This window comes from Sinohyriopsis cumingii, chromosome 6, assembly GCF_028554795.1.
Source record: "Sinohyriopsis cumingii isolate HCF-2022 chromosome 6, ASM2855479v2, whole genome shotgun sequence".
In the NCBI taxonomy this organism is placed as follows: domain Eukaryota; kingdom Metazoa; phylum Mollusca; class Bivalvia; order Unionida; family Unionidae; genus Sinohyriopsis; species Sinohyriopsis cumingii.
In genome coordinates this window covers 75,244,469-75,263,508 of record NC_142966.1, presented here as the reverse complement: position 1 = coordinate 75,263,508, position 19,040 = coordinate 75,244,469, and the positions used below count along the sequence as shown (strand labels likewise).

At 35.6% G+C, this 19,040-nt stretch overlaps 1 protein-coding gene across 8 annotated transcripts in view; it reads right to left on the bottom strand.

Annotated features, from left to right (window-relative positions):
* LOC149797226 (KH domain-containing RNA-binding protein qki.L-like) overlaps positions 1 to 19,040 on the bottom strand; it is a 79,598-nt gene that overhangs the window by 41,461 nt on the left and 19,097 nt on the right. For all 8 annotated transcript variants that reach the window (XM_089961916.1, XM_089961919.1, XM_089961920.1 and 5 more), the window contains exons 2-4: positions 10,334 to 10,467; positions 8,943 to 9,059; positions 7,306 to 7,449 (exon numbers count right to left, since the gene is read on the bottom strand). In XM_089961916.1, coding sequence (XP_089818042.1) covers positions 7,306 to 7,449; positions 8,943 to 9,059; positions 10,334 to 10,467 — 395 coding nt within the window. The remainder of the gene's footprint in view (positions 1 to 7,305; positions 7,450 to 8,942; positions 9,060 to 10,333; positions 10,468 to 19,040) is intronic.

Genomic DNA, 19,040 nt, shown 5'->3' with positions numbered 1-19,040 from the left:
TTTTTTTTAAAATTTCACTGTGCATGCGCGCTGCATCCATTTCCTGTGTTGGTGAAGAGTACACAAATATCTGTGATGTATAACACGTTTCTAGAGACATTACACACATATGTAGTAGAGTATGACCATAGTTGTATTCAGGATAAAATGGGATACTATGACCACAGGGGTATTCAGGATAAAATGGGATACTACGACCACAGGCGTATTCTGGATAAAATGGGATAACTACAACCCCAGGCGTATTCAGGATAGAATGAAGTATTACAACCATAGAAGTATTCAGGATAAAATGGGTTGAGCAAATTAACATATATACTCATTATGTACACACACGCATCTATCCATGCAAATCATCATCAACAATGAACTGTCTAAATATTAATGAAGCAAATTACCATACATACTTACTATAACTTAAGTTAAACAGAGACCCTGATCCGTCATCACATAATGCATTTGTAGACGAGTCTTATGTTTGTTCTAGATCCTATTCCTAATAAACTGCAAAAACCCAGATCTGCAGCCACACTATGCAACAGCAGATCTTGGTTTGTCAAGTTTGCAGTTGGACTCAACTTATAATCAAGTATGTATGAAATAACTCTTATTTACGTGTCAACTAGTTACAACATTCATGATGTACAGCATTAAAGTAAGCTTCAGCGATTTTTGCTGCTCGATGTTTGTACAGTCATATGTATTTTAAGCCATTTCAAAACTTGTGTTGACTGCAAAATATTCAGGATGGAATGTTGATCTTTGCTACAGGTCAATTGGATTGGGTAAGGACCATGTCTCTGTTAGCCACATGCATGTACATTTATTTGCTCAGTTACAGATTTTTGTTGTTGTTGTTGTAGTGCTTAATGCCATTTTTCAGCACAAGATAGGTTTTACATGGCAGCCAGTATAAATGATGGAGGAAGAACCCGGGAAAACCCAGGAAAGAACCACCGACCCACAAAAAGCTACTGGCAAGCTTTCGCACACACCCACATTGGCCGAACCCGAGACTCAAACCAACAGCAGACAGATTCTGTAAACATTTACAGCATTACAACTAAGTGGGTACAAACTCAAACTTGTCCTTGTCATAAGCATATATTAATTTTTTGTTACAAAATAACTACGGATTTAACAGATATTTGTATTCAAATACAATTATATGCCCTATTTTCTTGCATTCCATTTTACGGAATTTAAGCCACCCAAATTTTACTTCTTGCACGCAAGCTTAAGATTTTCATGATCGAGACAAGAAAAATTATCTACGACTTTATTTCTGTCACATGGGTTGAGAATACCAGATACTCACCAGTTTAAGATTAGGAGACATTAAGAATAATTTTGAATACATTTTAATTCTAAATATTACATACCCTATAGATATTACAGGATGAACCAGGATTTCCACTAATACACATGATAATGCTCATCAATGTAATTTAACAATACATACAACAAGATCAGTACATACAAACATTGTGTGTGTACTCTGCACCAATTATTTACACTTGCAGTGTTTTGTGTTGTAAACTCTTTATTCGATACATGTACATTCATCAGCAAGGGATTGAAGAAATATAACCATGGAGAGAAAATGCAATCAGAAACAGATTAATTTGCTGTGAAAACAGTACATGGAAAATCTGGCTCAACCTGGGCTACTGGTATTAGATGCTATCAGTAAAGCAGTGATACTGCCAAAAAGCATCCCCATTATCATATATCAACAATCTAAGAGGTTTTGGTAGATCAGAGATCCAGACCTCTCTGATCAACAACATTGATACAGGAGAGTCCCTGTAAGGTATCATCCATAAAGCTCTCACTGGTAATTGCCTGTAGCAAGTCTACTGCTTAATTATTCTACCTGGGTTCATCCTACTGTGCCAGAAATTACTGCCCTAATGCTACCCATCCCACTGTATAACTACCATACCTACACATTTGAAATGCACACAACAAATTCAGCTGAACAACATACATCAAGATATACCAGTCCGATTCCAAGTTCTGTGAATATCATAAACGATGTGACAGCAGTTTTCACAATTGGGCATCATTTGTACATGGGCAAAAATATCTTACCTCTCACGTAAATCTGGCCAAAGTGAACCAGGAAAAGATTTAGCCTGCAGACAAATAAAATGGAGTCCTTTTTAAAAGTCGCCTTTAACCTCCATACTGTATTATTCCACAAGTCAAATATTAAGTTACTTATCATTATAAAACGAGCTTTGTACAAGTCTGGCATCTGGAAACTAGAGAAAAAGTACTACTTTGATTGCCAACCCTTCAAACCATGTTGGGTTCTGCAGTATTCCTAGTACCATATATACTTGCTTGTAAGTTGATTCCCACTGCAAAATGACCCAAATCTGCTGTTGCATAAAGCATCGGCAGATAAGAATCCAAGATGATTGCAGCTGGAAACAACTTATAATTGAGTATATATGGACAAAATAAATGTAGATAGCTATCATGGAATCATGGAAGCATGGCGAAGTAAGTTATGTCACAAAATAGGGCATTGATCCGAAGCAGCATCTAACTCATTATTGAGGGCAGTTTTCAAAATCCACCTTTCATCTATATCCAATCTTTCCTTGGTTAATCATCTGCTTATTCAAGTTTGACACATACTTTAATTTGCAGAGTTAAAAAAGTCAACAGAAAAAGCAAAAGTGTAATGTCTGCTCATTTGAGTTTATGTTACTGACTACATCTAAAAACTGTGCACATTTGGCATACCAGTTTAGAAGAATCAGTCCTGAATTTATGAATTTTTGTGACATACGAAGTTGACAATTTTACCAAAGTAGGCAGAAACTAGGATCGTGCACCAGCATAATTTTTTTAAATTCAGAAAGATCTTTATGCCCAAATGCTTTATGTCTAATTTGGTTTAAATTTTGTTCAGTGAGTTGGTTTTTTTTTAAAGACATTTACAGATGTTGCTATATGTAGTACTGGCAGCCATAATGGATGATCGAGTGGCATCAAGTGAACAAATTTAAAGGCCTGGATGCCAAATTGCTCCCCATACATTTTTGTGCAAACTGGTCAAGCATTTTTTGGAAAAGTTGTAAATAACAATCACGAACGGACAAACAAAGGACCATATCCATAAGCTCAAATGGTAGTACTATTTGAAACACCATCTTCATAAACACGCTTATTTCTCATAGGGACATCTGGTGGCTCTGTGGTCTAAAGTGCCTGCCTTTACTGATCACTGCCATATCACCTCCATCCGCATGGGTTCGAGTCTCAGGTTCGGACACTACGGGACAATGAGAAAACTTGCTGGATTCTTCTTCCGCCAGTTAAACTGGCCATCATGTATAGCCTATTATGTGCTGAAAAATCATGCTATACTGACAAAAACAACCATTTTCACATTATACATTGTCCTTATTCCTCATTCCTCTTACCCCCACCCCAACATGATCTTCTGATGTTTATCACAATACTCATAAAAATGCAAATGCATAAACTCTCACTTCCTTGTTGTACATCTTTCAGTAGATTGATGATAATAGATGAGGAAGAAGAAATCTTATCCAAGACCCTCTTAACCTGCGAACAGTTGGAGCTATATATATCTGTATAGTTTAGACTGAAGGTATTCACTTACCATATCTAACTCATTTATAAGTTGAGGCAAGCTGAAAATAACAAAGATCCTGATCTGCTGTTGCATACAGTGTTTGCAGATCAGGATCTATGTTGTTTGTTCTACTAATAACTCCTAACAAAAAAACAAACGGCATAATGATCTGCCTGTGCATTATGTACTGGTAGATCTGGGTCTGTGCTTGACATGTAAGTGAGTATATATGGTATAAAAGACAGGTGCAATATGAAGCAACATGAGCTGATGATGGTTGCTATGCTCAATAAAACATGGCCATTTCACAAAAATCATCCAGCAGAACCTGAAAGTCATGACTAATCCATAATAGTCACTGCATGGACCATCAGTAGATTCCACATTATGTACTTGTAAATAAGAGTTAATTCATGTGACGTGTGAACAGATCTTGTTTTACACTGAGTGTAAATCAGAGTTAATACGTTTGACAAATGTGAACAAATCTTGTTTTACACCAAGTTCATACAGTACTCTGACTGGTGGCCTAGTGGTTAGAGCATCCACATTGGATGTGGGAGGTCGTGGGTTTGATCCCCAAAGACTTACAAAAATGGTTGCCTAAGTGTAGCAGCCACAAAATTAGCATTAAATGGTATAAATATGAAAAAGAAAAATCAGAGTACCATATGATTTGGATTTGGCATTTTTTTTAACGTAGCTTTAACAATTTTTCAGTCATATCACTACGATGTCTGCAGTGTAACAGTTTATAGTGATGTCAAGCACTGGGGCAGCATGATGTCCCACCCAGTCATATTATCCTGACACCAGGCCAACCAGTCCTAACACTAACCTCTTAATGCTGAGTGCCAAGCGAGGCAGCTGTTAGTACCATTTTTGTAAGTCTTTGGTATGATTCGGCTGGGGTTTGAACTCGTGACCTACCGCATCCGAGGCAGATGCTCTAACCACCAGACATTATGATGTAAGAAGGGGCGTGTCACTTTTTATGATGTAATCATTCAAATGCATGGGCAGTAATTGAAGAAAAGTATTTCTTCAAAAGAGCTAGTTTTACCTATAGGTAAAGACCTTGGCACCTGAACATCTGTGTTCTCATGTGAGGAAGGATTAAAAGGATAACCCAGTGTCTAATCAATACCACTAGAACATAAACTGTGTTTAGTATCAGATAAAAGAAATCATCAAATCTGATCCACAGATCTCTAGCAGCAACAGTAATCAGAAAGACAGATCTTTATTGAATACACCTAGTGGCGTCCATCATGTAAAATTTTGTGTGATCAATATACTAGCCTCGTGAAAAGCATACTACTCTTAAATTCAAAGGGTCTGTTTACATAAATGAATTTTCAGGAAATAATTCAGGATAAAAAGTCAGATATGAAATTAACTGTGTAATGAACTTTTAATCTTGTTGCTTCTTGTTAAGAAAATATTCCAGCACAGAACAACATGGTGTTCAGGTTCGAGTTTTCTCGATTGAGTGAACAAAAGGAACTGACCTTTCTGGCCAGCAGAAAGAGACTCTGGAAACTGTCTTAACTGATAAAACTATCAATGTTTCCTCATTGTCACAAACCAAGGCTCCAAGAATTCACAGCAATGATCGAAGGCCAAATTCAGCTGGCTTCCTCCGACAGAAAAGGGCAGCATGTTGTACACCGTGTGTAAATGCAGAGGGAAAAACATGTTTAGCTCACAGAGGAATCAATGTCTGTTTAAATCATTGCCATGGACACTATGGACAAGTATATAAACATTTACAAAATAAAAGATAAATACAAAAGTAACGTCGCTGGGCTCTAACATTATAAAACTCCCCATTTCCCGTGAAATGCATTAAACACTCTTTACTGTAGAAGGAATCAGTAGTGGGATGAATGAAGATGAATTGGTACTCAAACAAGTATTTCATTAATCCTGAAGCATCTTGTCATGATAAACAGTTTCCAAGTATAAAAAAAAACTCATTTGTGTTCAACTTACATACATACTCGCTTACAAGTCCAGTCCAGCTGCAAAAAACAGACCTATATCTTCCATCACACAATGCACCAGCAGATAAGGGTCTATGTAATTTGTTCACTGACTAGTCTCAACAAACTACATATACCAAGATCTGCCTGCATATTACGCGACTGCAGATCTAAGTCTATCCAGTTTGCAGCTGGATCAAATTTATAAGTGTGGATAGACTGTAACTGTATCATGAAAACTATAAAATACAGATCTCTCAAATGGTCAAAAGAGTAAATTACATCGACATGGGCTTGGTGGGTGGAATCTGAGGAACACCTCATTAATGTTGGGGTTGAACAACTAAAAGGAAATACTTCAAACAGGAACTACTTAAACAAATACAGGTGGCAAAATAGGAAGTCTGGCTCCAGAAACAAGGAAGATTACAGAAAAAAAAACCAGGTGATTTTAATCAAAGTGCATTGTCCTAACCACATGCTCAAAATCCAACTTCAATACCACACCTTGTCAAGGTAAGCCACAGGCCTTGTGAATATCCATTTCAGAATGATAATTACCACCAATTTCTTCTAAAAAACAATCTCCTCTTCCACATCACAATGAACATAACATTATCAGCAATAGCAATAGTTCTATTTTTCAACACAAAAGCCATTTCAGTTCCAGGCCACATTACAAACTACCAACTGTTTTCAATACATAACCTTAACAGCAGATAATGATGGTCATTTTCACTATTTATCTCATTCCAAAGAAAAGATGTCAGTCAACAGCACAATTAACTTGGATATTTGTTAGTCAGACCTTGGTGTGCTAAACCTACTTGTGACAAATACAGGTATCTACATGTAGCTAATTCATTCTGTTATTATAACCATTTTCAAATTCTTTCACTTAAGAAAGTATATTACACACATGCCAGTAGTTATCTAGAAGATAGCTAAGTCCATAAAGACCTCATATTCGCCTTAATTTAGCATTCCGAACACTTTAAATCAATTTAAGAAATCTTAATCATCTGTGATGAAGTCAAAATAGATCAGTAACAAGTCTTTGCCACAGCCTAAGTGGGCCCTCAATTGACACATTATCTAGTATTAAGTAATCATTTACTCTCTATTACCAAATGACATCCTTTGAAGCATTAAAGAATTCATCTAATGCTAAAGTTTCTTTCCTTATTTAGAGTCATTCTGATTTGTGAATACAGCAAATTTTGTTGTGTGGAAATTACTGAATTTCAATTCTGCCAATTATTAAATTAAAAAGATTAAGATGTTTTTGAAAAAAACAGGTAAATGCTCTTTATAGACAAATTAACAATTCTACTGTGATATGAAAATTGTCAACTTCATTTAACAGAAATACTTGGGTAAGTTAAACAGATCTGATTTCTTTTCTTTGTTCCTCAACAAAAGAACTACTACAGTCTTGAAATATGTCAATGGTAATATCTGAGTATCTATCAACTGTTTAAGCTGAGTAGATCAACCAAAAATACTCTTCAAGTGAATCATTCTTGATCCATGACATATCTCTCAAATGTTAATCATTATTAGACAAAATGAAAGGCCAAAAACTTATCCTGTCACCTGGAGAATTCTTTTGAGTGAATTCATCCAGTTAGGAGTAACCAATTCCTGTAAAAAAGAAAAATAAATTAACAAACAAACTGAATGATGAAATAACAAAGTACTTACTGCAGGAACCAATAGTTTTTTAACCTCTTCTACAGCTTTGGACAGTTTTATTTCTCCCCTGTTTCCTGTGTCTTCTACTGTGATCAATACATGTAAATCCTCATTTAAATGTTCCCAATTGGGTTTTCCTCTGTTCTGTTCTTCCTGCAAATAAAATTCATCATTTAAAATAAAATGCACAGCAGCTGAAGTGTGTAAAGCAATAAAGAAAGTGAATTCAAATAAAAGTTCTTTAAGGTAAGGCCAACTGCTCTACTTTGTTTCACCCATGCAGTTAAAAAATTCAGGAACAGAAATGAAAATCACAATGGACTGGATGTGACTGGATGCAAAGCCATGTAATGGGATGTATTGATATTGGCTTTTTGCACCATTTCCATAGAACTATATGGTTGGGTAAGCAAAATGACCTTGCTCCTTCTCATTGAAGAAAACAAGCATGTATCAAAAGAAGAAACTGCAACAATGTATAAACAGGGTTTGAACTGAATTTAAATTTTTCAAATCTGAGGGGGCGTGCTTAAGGTATTTTTAAGGCTTTAAAGTTTTCTTTCGATATTCAAGAGAGAAAGCAGTTACAAGATTATCTCTATGGTGTGCAAAACATTTATTAAAGAGTTCATAAAGTATGCTTCAAGTTTCTTTCTAAAGAAATGAAAAAGGTGAAAATTACTACATAAATAAAAATAAATACCCTCAAATGTTTTATATAATTTCTCTGCTACTAGGTGAGCCTAATAAAAAACTACAGAAAAGCACTTTTTTGTGGATCGGGATAGAGCCATTCATCATTTTTTTTAAATATTTTATTTATTTATTTAGGTTTAATTTGGGTTTTTTTAAGGCGTTTGAAGGTCAAAATGAAATTGGGGGGGGGGGGATTAAGGTTTTTGAGGTCAATTTCTAACCCTGTACAAAACAAATTTGATTGGTTGCAAAGTTGGTAAATACCAATTAGTGCTGGGATCATTCAGAGATGATCTGAAATGCAACTGTTTGCAATTCTTACAGCACAAGCACAAGCCATGCTTCTAATCAAGCTCATTTTTATTTTTCATAATGACACCATTAATAAACAGTTTTAATACAAGGATGGAAGCAAGAAATAAAAGATTCATTATTTTAGTAAAATCTTTAATTTGTTTATATTATTGCATGGAAAAGAAGCTTCTTAGTATCTGTTCTACAGCTAAAGGTCATTTGCTGTGAACAAATGATGTATTATACAAAGTATCAAGAAGCTAATTGTTGCCAAGATACATCTTCTCAGTCTAAGCCCAGTTTAGTCTGTTCCAAACTAAAGCCATCACTAATTTCAAGCATTTCAAAGGACTCTTAATTTTTCTTGTCCTTCAAATAAATTGTAATGGATACAGAAATTGTTCTGCACGTTCACTTCCACAATTTTACATCTGCAATATGCAAGTTACAAGTATCCTTGTATACTGCAAAACTCAGTTATGGGTACATGATAGATTATAGCAATTATAAATTTAAGTAACAACCGCCATTGTCCATCACCGGTGTTTTGATAATGAGATTATGTCATGTAAAACTCATCTGCAGTAAATCAACATTAATGTACCCTGTATATAAATCACTAACTTCAAAAGCATGCTAGTTACAAATATCCTCACCTTTTGTTTGTCCCTCATAGACCCTTTACCCCTGACCATGATTTTGCAACCTGTAAATTGTTCCAGTTCCTTTGCAGTCATTCCTCTGGGACCCAATATCCTTCCCACAAAGTTAAACTGAAAGAATTCAAATAAAATTGATTTATTTCCTAGTTAATAATGGGATGTATTATTCTTGTAAATAACACACTGGTTGGAAATCTCCAGGCTGATAAAACATTTTGTCCATTTTTAATACAAAATTTAAATATTATAATATTCTCTTTTCTTTAGCTATTACTGGCAAAATGTACATAATTAAGAATAAGATTATATTATTCCAATAACCAAATTATATAAAACAATGAGAATCTAATAGAAAAGATTATGTGAATCTAACAAAATTTGATGGGATTGTTCTACTTTTATGATGTACCTCAAAATTATGAGAAAAACAATTAAAAAAAACACTCACAAAAACATGAAATAAATGGAAAATTACTGAAGCATATGCAGTGAACATAAACAAACACATTTAGCCAAAATAGGGTTGTCTGGCAAGCTTTAACACAAATATGAGTGTGTGTGTGTGTGTGTGATTTGGATTTTTAACATAGCTTTAACAATGTTTTAGTCGTATCACTATGATGTATGCAGTGTAGCAGATTATAGTGATGTCTAGCACTGAGACTTCATGCCACAGATATGTAGCATGATGTCCCACCTAGTCACATTATCCCAACACCAGGTCGACCAGTGCTAACACTAACCTCTTAATGCCGATCACCTACCAAGGCAGCTGTTAGTACCATTTTTAAAAGTCTTTTGGTATGACTCAGCTAGGGTTCAAACCCATAACCTCCTGCATCCTAGATGGATGCTCTAACCATTAAGCCACTGGAGCGGTCAACACAAATATAATAAATACTCCCTGAAAGTATATTTAATCCTTTTTATTTATACAAGCTGAAACAATAAAATAAAATAAAATATTATCAAAAGTTACATGACTGTATGTCCACACAATCAAATGGGATTCATTAATGTATTTTCAAGAACCTGTACAGACATACTGTGAATAACTTGAAATGGGGAGGGGAGATCAAGTTACATGCCACAATTGTTGTTGTTGTTCTAGGGTTTAATGCCATTTTTCAGCACAAGCTATATATGGCAGCCAGTATAACTGGTGGAGGAAGAACCTTGGAAAACCCAGAGAAGAACCACCGACCCACGAGAAGCTACTGGCAGGCTTTCCCACATATCCACGCGAGTCAAGCCTTGGACTTGAACCCATGCAGAGGTGAGATGGCAGTGATCCGGAACAGTGAGCGCTTTAGACCACTCGGCCACTAGAGGCCCCGCCACAACTGTGAAGGCTAGCTGAAATGAACAATGGATAACATGCTTACCTCTGGATGTTCTTTGACTGGAACAAACAACTTTTCTGACAATGTGACAACTGGTCCATAAGGTTCAGGCAAACTGAGTGGTTCCCGGCCACCATTCTTGCAGTGAAAAAGTGATAATCTTGCCCGGTTTATTTCTGAAAGAGTTAAAATAAATAAAAATTATATGTGAATTTTTTGTAAGTTTAATGAAAACATCAGCAAGTCTTCATTACTTTTCTTCCATCCAAAGCATACTCCTATTTCTGGTCAAGAACCAATCTGAAACATGGAAAATAGAGTACAGTCCTCAATACATGTAGCCATGGGCAAGAGAAATTTCATGTCCACAAGCATACAAGCTGATGAAGATTACTCATGTAGGGCATTTTTGTATATGTGGTATAGTAATGTGCATGAAACATCTGCATGAAACATGCAAGGATTTTACATGTATCTTATGTGTTTTTCTTTGTGATGATAGGAAGATTATAATTTAGTCAGAAAGATACTTCTACAAGTAAACAATTTTAAAAAAAACAGGTAAGTAACAATCCAAAATTTAATTACCATGGGCAAGTAAAAACATGAAAGAACTTTGGAACACCTGGTAAAAATGAAAGTTTAACTTCCATATTCCTTGATTCACATTGTTTTGTGTACTTACAACCCCGTATTATACGTCTATTTACCATTTCAAAGGGAAAGATCTTTTAATACCAAAGTACAATTTTGGGGTTTCCATTTTGACACAGCTCTTGAGCCTCCATTTTTAATGGTCCCTCTCAATGAAAATGAAAATTTTAATGATATATATTTTAAAAGTCACCCATGGGAATTAACATTAATCTTGTGTTGATGTTCAGATGTTGCGCTCGTGATCAAAAGGATACAAGTTAGAGATTCAAACTATCAGATCATCCTGGAAAAGGTATTTAAACGAGTTAGCCAAAGCATATTACTCTATTTGCCTTCATAATATACCCTTTAAATATCATCCTAGCAGTAATGCAACAAAAACAAAAACAAATATGAGCCGCTTGAATAGATTAATGCTCCATTTATCACAAGAATTTCCAGAAATCCAAAATTAAGACCGTTTCTACATTTTAACTGAGGAGTATTGAAACTAACTTGGGCAAAAACAAGATACTGCAGCGCCAAGACTGGATGCAAAATCTGTATCAATTTCATTTAGAACCAACTAGCTACTATAGAAAGTCTCACAGTTAAAACACCAGTCAATATGACCATCCATTCAGCAGAAGTAGCAGCAAACATTTTGATTCAACATGACTGCCGAGGTGGTAATAATGGATGTCAGACCAGCTCCATTTTCACTCATGTCCAAATAGACATAATTAGAAAGAAGTCTTTAGGTGAAAATGCCATGCTGATATGACCATCCATTCAGGCCTAGTCATGACAAGATTTTCTACATGCCTCAGCCTAACATGTACATCATAGCTACATGCATCCCACTATTTTTCAAGTTTTTCTTCTTGTTTCAGGTTGAATGATAGGCTACACACATGGTGGCCAGTATAACTGATGGAGGAAAAACTGAGAATCCCCACTAAGAACCATGAACCTAGGAAAAGCTAATGGCAAGCATTTTCACATACCCACAATAGCCGAGCCCAAGACTCAAACCCACATAGACAGAGGCAAGATGGCAGTGATCAGTAAGGCCAGCGCTTTAAACCACTGAGTCCCACCAGGCCCCCTTCAAGTTTTAACATGAATGTAATTAAATGTAGATCTAGAAGTAAAATCTATGCTGTTTAAATGGGAACTCTGTCATGGCCACATTTGATTTAGCTACAAATAAAACATTAACAATGCGCTTAATCTAAAGAAATGCCACCACTGACCTTCATCCAGATCATGAATGGATTGATGTGCACATCACAAAGTGACAGACATTGACCTTCCACCATAGAAGGTCCAACAAGAATTAATAGTTGCGATAATGGATCAATCATTTTCAAATATTATTAACATTTTTTAAACTTATCAATTGACCACATAATTTAGCAAACTGTAGATACATGAAGGAAAGAACAAGCTGGAAGGAAACAAACAAAAGTCCTTTGAAGGAACTGACAGCTAAGAAAGTTTTCAGGAATGCAAGGTATGATGTTTTCTTTTTTTAAATGCCGAGTACCAAAAATCATCCGACATTCTTCAGCTGTAACAAATTTTCATATTATCCCCTGTGATGGCTATTATTGGATGCAAGATTGGCACAGTTTTCATTTAGGACCAGAGAGATGTCATTAAAAGTTGTATGGTGAAAACCCCACATAAATAAGGCCAACCATTCAGCAGCAGCAGCAATAATGATTGTCAAAATGGCCAAATTGGGCATTAGACTTGCATGCTTTTTAAGTAGAAAACAACAGAAAAAAAAAAAAAAAAACCAATGATAATATAATTTTCCATTCAGGAGGACTATCAGAAAGGCTGCCAAACTGGCATCGTTTTCGTTTAGGTTCAACCAGACAATCACAGCCAATGTGGGTATGTGAGAAAGCTTGCCAGTAGCTTCTCGTGGGTCGGTGGTTCTTTCCGGGATTTTCCCGTGTTCTTACTCCACCATTAATACTGGCCGCCATGTATAGCCTATCATGTGCTGAAAAATGGCATTAAACTCCACAACAACAAGAAGACAATCAAAGTGTTGGGTTTTTTTTTTTGAAAAATGTATTTCCATTTTAATGCATTAATCTAGAAGGAGTGACAATAACAATTCTCAAAATGACTGCAGTGGTTGCCATATTAAATGATGAAATGTCAAATCAGCACAATTTTCATTTATGCTAGTACCACTATCCATGTCAGGAATAGCAAAGAGTTTCAAAAAGGGTACCACTGTAGAATTATCGCAGATCCGATTGGCACCATATTCATGTAGTACCAACTAGATCAGGGGTCTCAAACTTAAACCACCCTAAGGGCCGCATGAGGGGATTTTTGATGGCTCAAGGGCCACACCACCTTCGTTATCTCTCATGACACCTTGTTATGCCAATCATTTTGTGAGCCACAGGATATGGCTTCGCAGGCCATGTGTTTGAGACCCCCAAACTAGATACGACAAGTATTCTTCTAGTAAAAACACGATACATATCTCAGAGTTACAGAAAACTTTTTCAAGATTACTACAGTGGTAGCCATATTGCTAACATTTTCTTTCAGGACCAACAAGTACCCCCCACCCCCACCCCTGGTAAAAATCATGTAAGGAATTAGAAATTAATGAATTGAATTACCAAGATTTGTGCATTATTTTATATCATGGAAGCTTTCATTTTTAAAATCGGTAGGAGTACAAAATCCTAAGGGGCTAGGAAAGTACTATATACCCCAGAATCAATAGGTTTCCTTGTTATCCTAAGTGTATACCATCCATTTTCCAGTAAAGGCATCTACTGTAGAACATTTTTCTTCTGCAAACCTGAACTACAATAACCTTGACTTATGGACCCCCAAAAATAAATAAGCCTCTTCATTTACATTAAGTACAAGCCTTCCACAAACTCTGATCAAAGTTTGAGGTCTATAGCTGAAGACAGCATGCAAAACTAAATTTTCTTCTTTCAATCACTGTAACCTTGATAGTCGGATCTCAAAGTCAAAAGCCTTCTTTCTCAAACAACATGCAAGTTATCTACAAACTTTAGTGCAAATAACCGGTTGAGATTTGAAACTATTGAGCAGAAACCATTTTTCTCCTTTCTGCAACAGTGATGCTGACCTTTATCCCCCAAATCGATAAGCCTTCTGTTGCCACATGAGAATCGATAAGCCTTCTGTTGCCACATGAGCAAGCCATCCACATAGTAGAGGTCTATGTAGAAATAAATGTACTGCTATTTTGCAGAAACCATTTCTCTTATTTCAGACACAGTGACCACAATTGCTGACATTTTTACCACAAAACCAATGATGTTTTTAACTACCTTGAGTACAAACTATTCACAAAGTTTGGTAAAGATAGATGATTAACTTTTGTGGCACAAAACACTTTTCTTCTTTTAGTCACAGCGATGTTGCCAAATGACCCCAAAATTAATAGGGTTCTACCTTTCTATAAGTGCAAATCATCCACAAAGTTTGCTAACCGCTGATGGTGGAAGGCTTCAATTATTGTACAAAAAGAAATTGTAAACAGATTTTCAGTTTTACAGAGAATCATCATCATAACAATCATAAAATCTTGTCTCAATTAACCTACAATTTGTACACACATAAATTATTCAAGTTATCAGAAATGGAAGGAATCACATGAATAAGGATACCAAGTTAATGCAACTATAAACGTCAAAGTTAATAAACTGACCTTAAAGTTTGACTACTTTGCAATGTCGAAACAAAGCATAAAAAACTTCGCCTCTTTGCCAACCCTTTACAGTTTTTAAACTGTAATCTTATACGACCTGCAGAATTTTCTTCAATCCAAATGTTAAAACCATTTTGTCGTATTAGGTTTGACGTACACTTGCTTGTAAGTCAAGTCAATCTGCACATAACCACTGTCAATGATTTGCCATCGCATAATGCACCGGCAGATCAGGGTATTATTTAGTTTGTTGTACTGATTACTCCTAAGAAAACGCATAGACCCATATCAGCAGATGCATTATGTGATGGCAGATCTGAGTATATGCAGTTTGCAGCTGGACTTGTACACAAGACTATATGGTACAGGTTATCTATTTTACACATTCTCAGAAACCCAGTTTGAACCGGATTTTAACTACAACAGAGACAAAAGAATGACATGAGCACATCCATACCCGAATTTATTGACAATGCTAAAAAGGCAACATTGTGGACATTTTCTAAGGTTACATTGTATATGGAAAGATGAACATAAATTGTTTTTGATAGTCTTCCATAATTTAGTGAATATGTGGGTGATTAACTACAATAACTGGAGAAGAACAGGAACGTTGAATGTGGGGACACATAGAAAAGACATCAGAAATAATATCACATTTCTGATACATAGTGATGCATCATCACACCCAATGTAATATCACTATTATAGACTAGAATGGTGTTTTATCAGATTACAAATTTACCATGGTATGTTTTTCATGTGTTATGTACCATGGTACATTTTCTTTATAAATGGACTTAAGTAATTTCCATCAGCAAGGAATGTATGGATATTAATCTCGTTATGAACTGAGTGCTATTAACAGCATGGTTTGATTATACATAACTAAATAATTCAAAATCTTCATATTTTTTTTTACAAAACAATTATATTCATGATCCCTTAATCACATTTGACATAAGTCACTTATGCAAATGTGGTGGCCAAATGTGATGTTATGAATGATTTTTGGTTCAAATCCAAATTTATGCAAACATTTTGGATTAAAAAACTAAAATCAACATCAATTGTGGTATACCACAGAACAAAATCTTTCGAGGTGCCCATTTCTATTATAGGCACAGTTCAAAACAGAAATAAAAGTCTGTATGACACAGCATGAAATGTTTCACTTCCATAAATTAGAGCAAGATACAAACATAACCAACTTGGGAAAATTCATTTACAATACTGAAATTAAAAACACAGACCAATGCACAAGGAAAGTAAATATATAAGGGTAGTTCTGAGAAAATCATGAAATAAGTATTTTAAATGTTGTTGGGCAACAAAATGGGAATGTACATGTAATGATGTATTATGGCATGGACCAGTGTTATGTGGAATATATGGTTGTTCTTTATGCAGGACAACAAGTATTTACCAGTCACCAAAACATAATACATGCTGCACACAGCTGATTACAATATGTTAATGTCAACAGTCTGTCATCTGTAGGTACTTACCCCTGTGGACAAATGACAATATAAAACACATTCTGACAAAATAATTGAACCATATCCCAGGGACAGAAAGCCTGGAAGCTTTTCAGAACATGTAAAACTGCTGGGCAGGAATCACTTGCTCTGAATTCTGTTGGGTGGCTGGTTGTTATGGGTTTTTCAGCACACGATTGGCTATACATGGCAGCCAGTAAATCTGGAAGACGAATCCAGAAAACCCCCAGGGAGAACCAACAACCCATGGGAAGCTACTAGCAGGCAGGCTCTGTTCCATACCCACATTGGCTAAGCTTGAGATGTGAAACAATTTAGAGGTTTGATGTCAGTGATCTGTAAAGGCATGTGCCTTAGACCAATAAGCCACTTGTGGTCTCCTCTGAATATTGTACAAAGAATGAAAACTTTTTTTTAAAAAGGATTTTTCGAGTCCTATGAACAATGAATATATCAATAGCTGGGCTTATGCAGCATATCAGTATATTTTGTATGTTTTCTAAGTTATCTCTGCCCCAACTCGCCCTGGGTCAAAATTCTAAATCCATCGTGTACATATGTAAACCACTCCCAAACATATCCCATAGTACAATCAACACTGTCCACACAAATATGCATGTTTAAAGGATAACATTTAATTCCCCCCTTAATGGAACTGCATAGGAATAACAATTATCCATGCATCAACCAAGCCAAAAGGCAAATTCAATTATCCTGTATCTTTCAATAATATTTTGTTAGCAACATTGTACCAGTTGTTCTGAAAGCTACCATTTTTTTTTTTACCCCTTCTCTTTCATTAGGCCAAGTTCTGAGCCAATCTCAATATGTACAGTAGATGCTCAACAGTGTGTTCATGACGCAGTCTTAAGTGTTTAGTACTAAATACTGAAGTACAACTATGCAGCATCCAAGAGAATGCTCTTGACTTGAGTCATCAGCCCTCAATCAAAGTCACCTATTAGTCAATCTGCATACCAATATGTTTACATTATGAATTGATCTGCACTTTAAAGAGTGGTGGTTTATGAGAACTCTAGAGGGAGAAGGCCTCAGTTGCAGGTTATATAACTGGTACTATGCAAGCATTTTCCAACAGCAGTATGTAAACATTTCCCTATCTTAAATATATGCCACTAAACAAGGAAGAACACAAAGAGCTTGCACCCTGTCATTTTTAATGAGCACCCTCTTGCCCTTTCAACGTTAATCTAGCTTTATTTATGACAGGGCAGTTTTCTCTTCAAAACAATTTTGTTTTCAATAAATATTGTTCGATTTTTTTTATACATTTAATGAATCTCTTGTTTTATGAGAACTGTTGTTTTCTGCATACAGAATGTGTTCTTGCCCTACAATAACACACAACACAAATTCAGATTTAACACAACTGTGGCAATAGCTACCAAAATTTTAGAACAATGTCATAAATTACATGACAGTACATTAAAATAGCTTGATTTAATTATTTAATAATTTGGCAAGATGGGTTACAATTAGTAAGGAAAAAAATTCTAATCACTGCATATTCATATGAATATTATTTCAACTTTGTCAATAGTCAACAACTACAATTTGATCACTTATTTTTGAGATAAGCTCTTCAAAAAGCCGGCAACTGTTAACCTATTTAGTACTTAACCATTAAGAATAAAGCCACCAAATCTTCTCGGTTATTGTCTTCAATGTATCCTGTGTCGAATTGTTGCTTAGTCCATGGTAAACAATAGGAAGCAGATTTTTCAATAGTCCACCAACACACAAAACCAAGCACCAAACAATGAATGAAGTGCACAAAAAATGTTTCTAACCAAATTTAGAAATCAAACCATTTACCTAGCTAATTATGTAGCTGCTAATCGAGTTCAATCTCGCAACTTAAGGTTGCTGAGGTTGTCAGGAACTTCTTTATAACAAAACATCACCAATGTGCACGTAGCTGTCATGTTGTCCGAAAATCATCACACAATAAATCAAGCACTGAATTACATAATCCATTACCCCAATAACAATTATTCATGTCATGGTAAATAAACTTCATCAGTATTCACATGCCGTAAATGGTCTTCATATTTCCTTAAATTATACCTGGGTTGTTTTTTTTGCATTTGATTCAGACACATCATGATCTATAATGAACTGACACAAAACTAACCTTGTATGCACATATTTTTAATGGAATTATTAATGGATGCTGTGAGATCAGATGCCAAGTTTACATACATATTCATACCTTATTCATGCTCATAATACCTGTATTACCAATGCATGGTTCTATGCTTAAAAAACATTAAAATATGTAATCAGTTTTCAGTATTTCTTGTTTAAAATGATTTAAAATGGTAACTGAGCCACTGAAGCATGAGCTCTGCACCTACTGTAGTACCCTTCCGCTTCAATTTGTATAGCCTAGGGGGATACAGACTTCATTTTCTCAGGTAACTGACCTTTAACACTTCTTTGCAACATGCTAGACAGCACAATAGTACTGTGTACCCAAACTATTGTGTTACAGGGGTTTCTTCACTTCAGTTTGAACTTCTGTAATAGGTAGAGTAACATCTACACATGAATTAATGAGGCTCCAAAGCAGGAAGACCATCTTTCCAAATTTATTACAGTAAGAAAAGAATGGTCATCTGGAGGGGGGGGTCAGAAAATTAGAATGATAAAACTAAATTTTAAGTTCAACAAGGTCATGTTCATGTGTGATGCATGAGCTCAACCAGTCAGTATGATCAGATTACTCCTACATGTTTTGCCTGAAGGAGAAAACAGTAAGGTTCCAAACCTCAGTGCCCACACTGCTCACTGCCTACCAGGCTTTCATTTTACATGGGATCCAATTAAGGACAGAGTGATGGAGAAACCCTGATTGGTGTTTAGT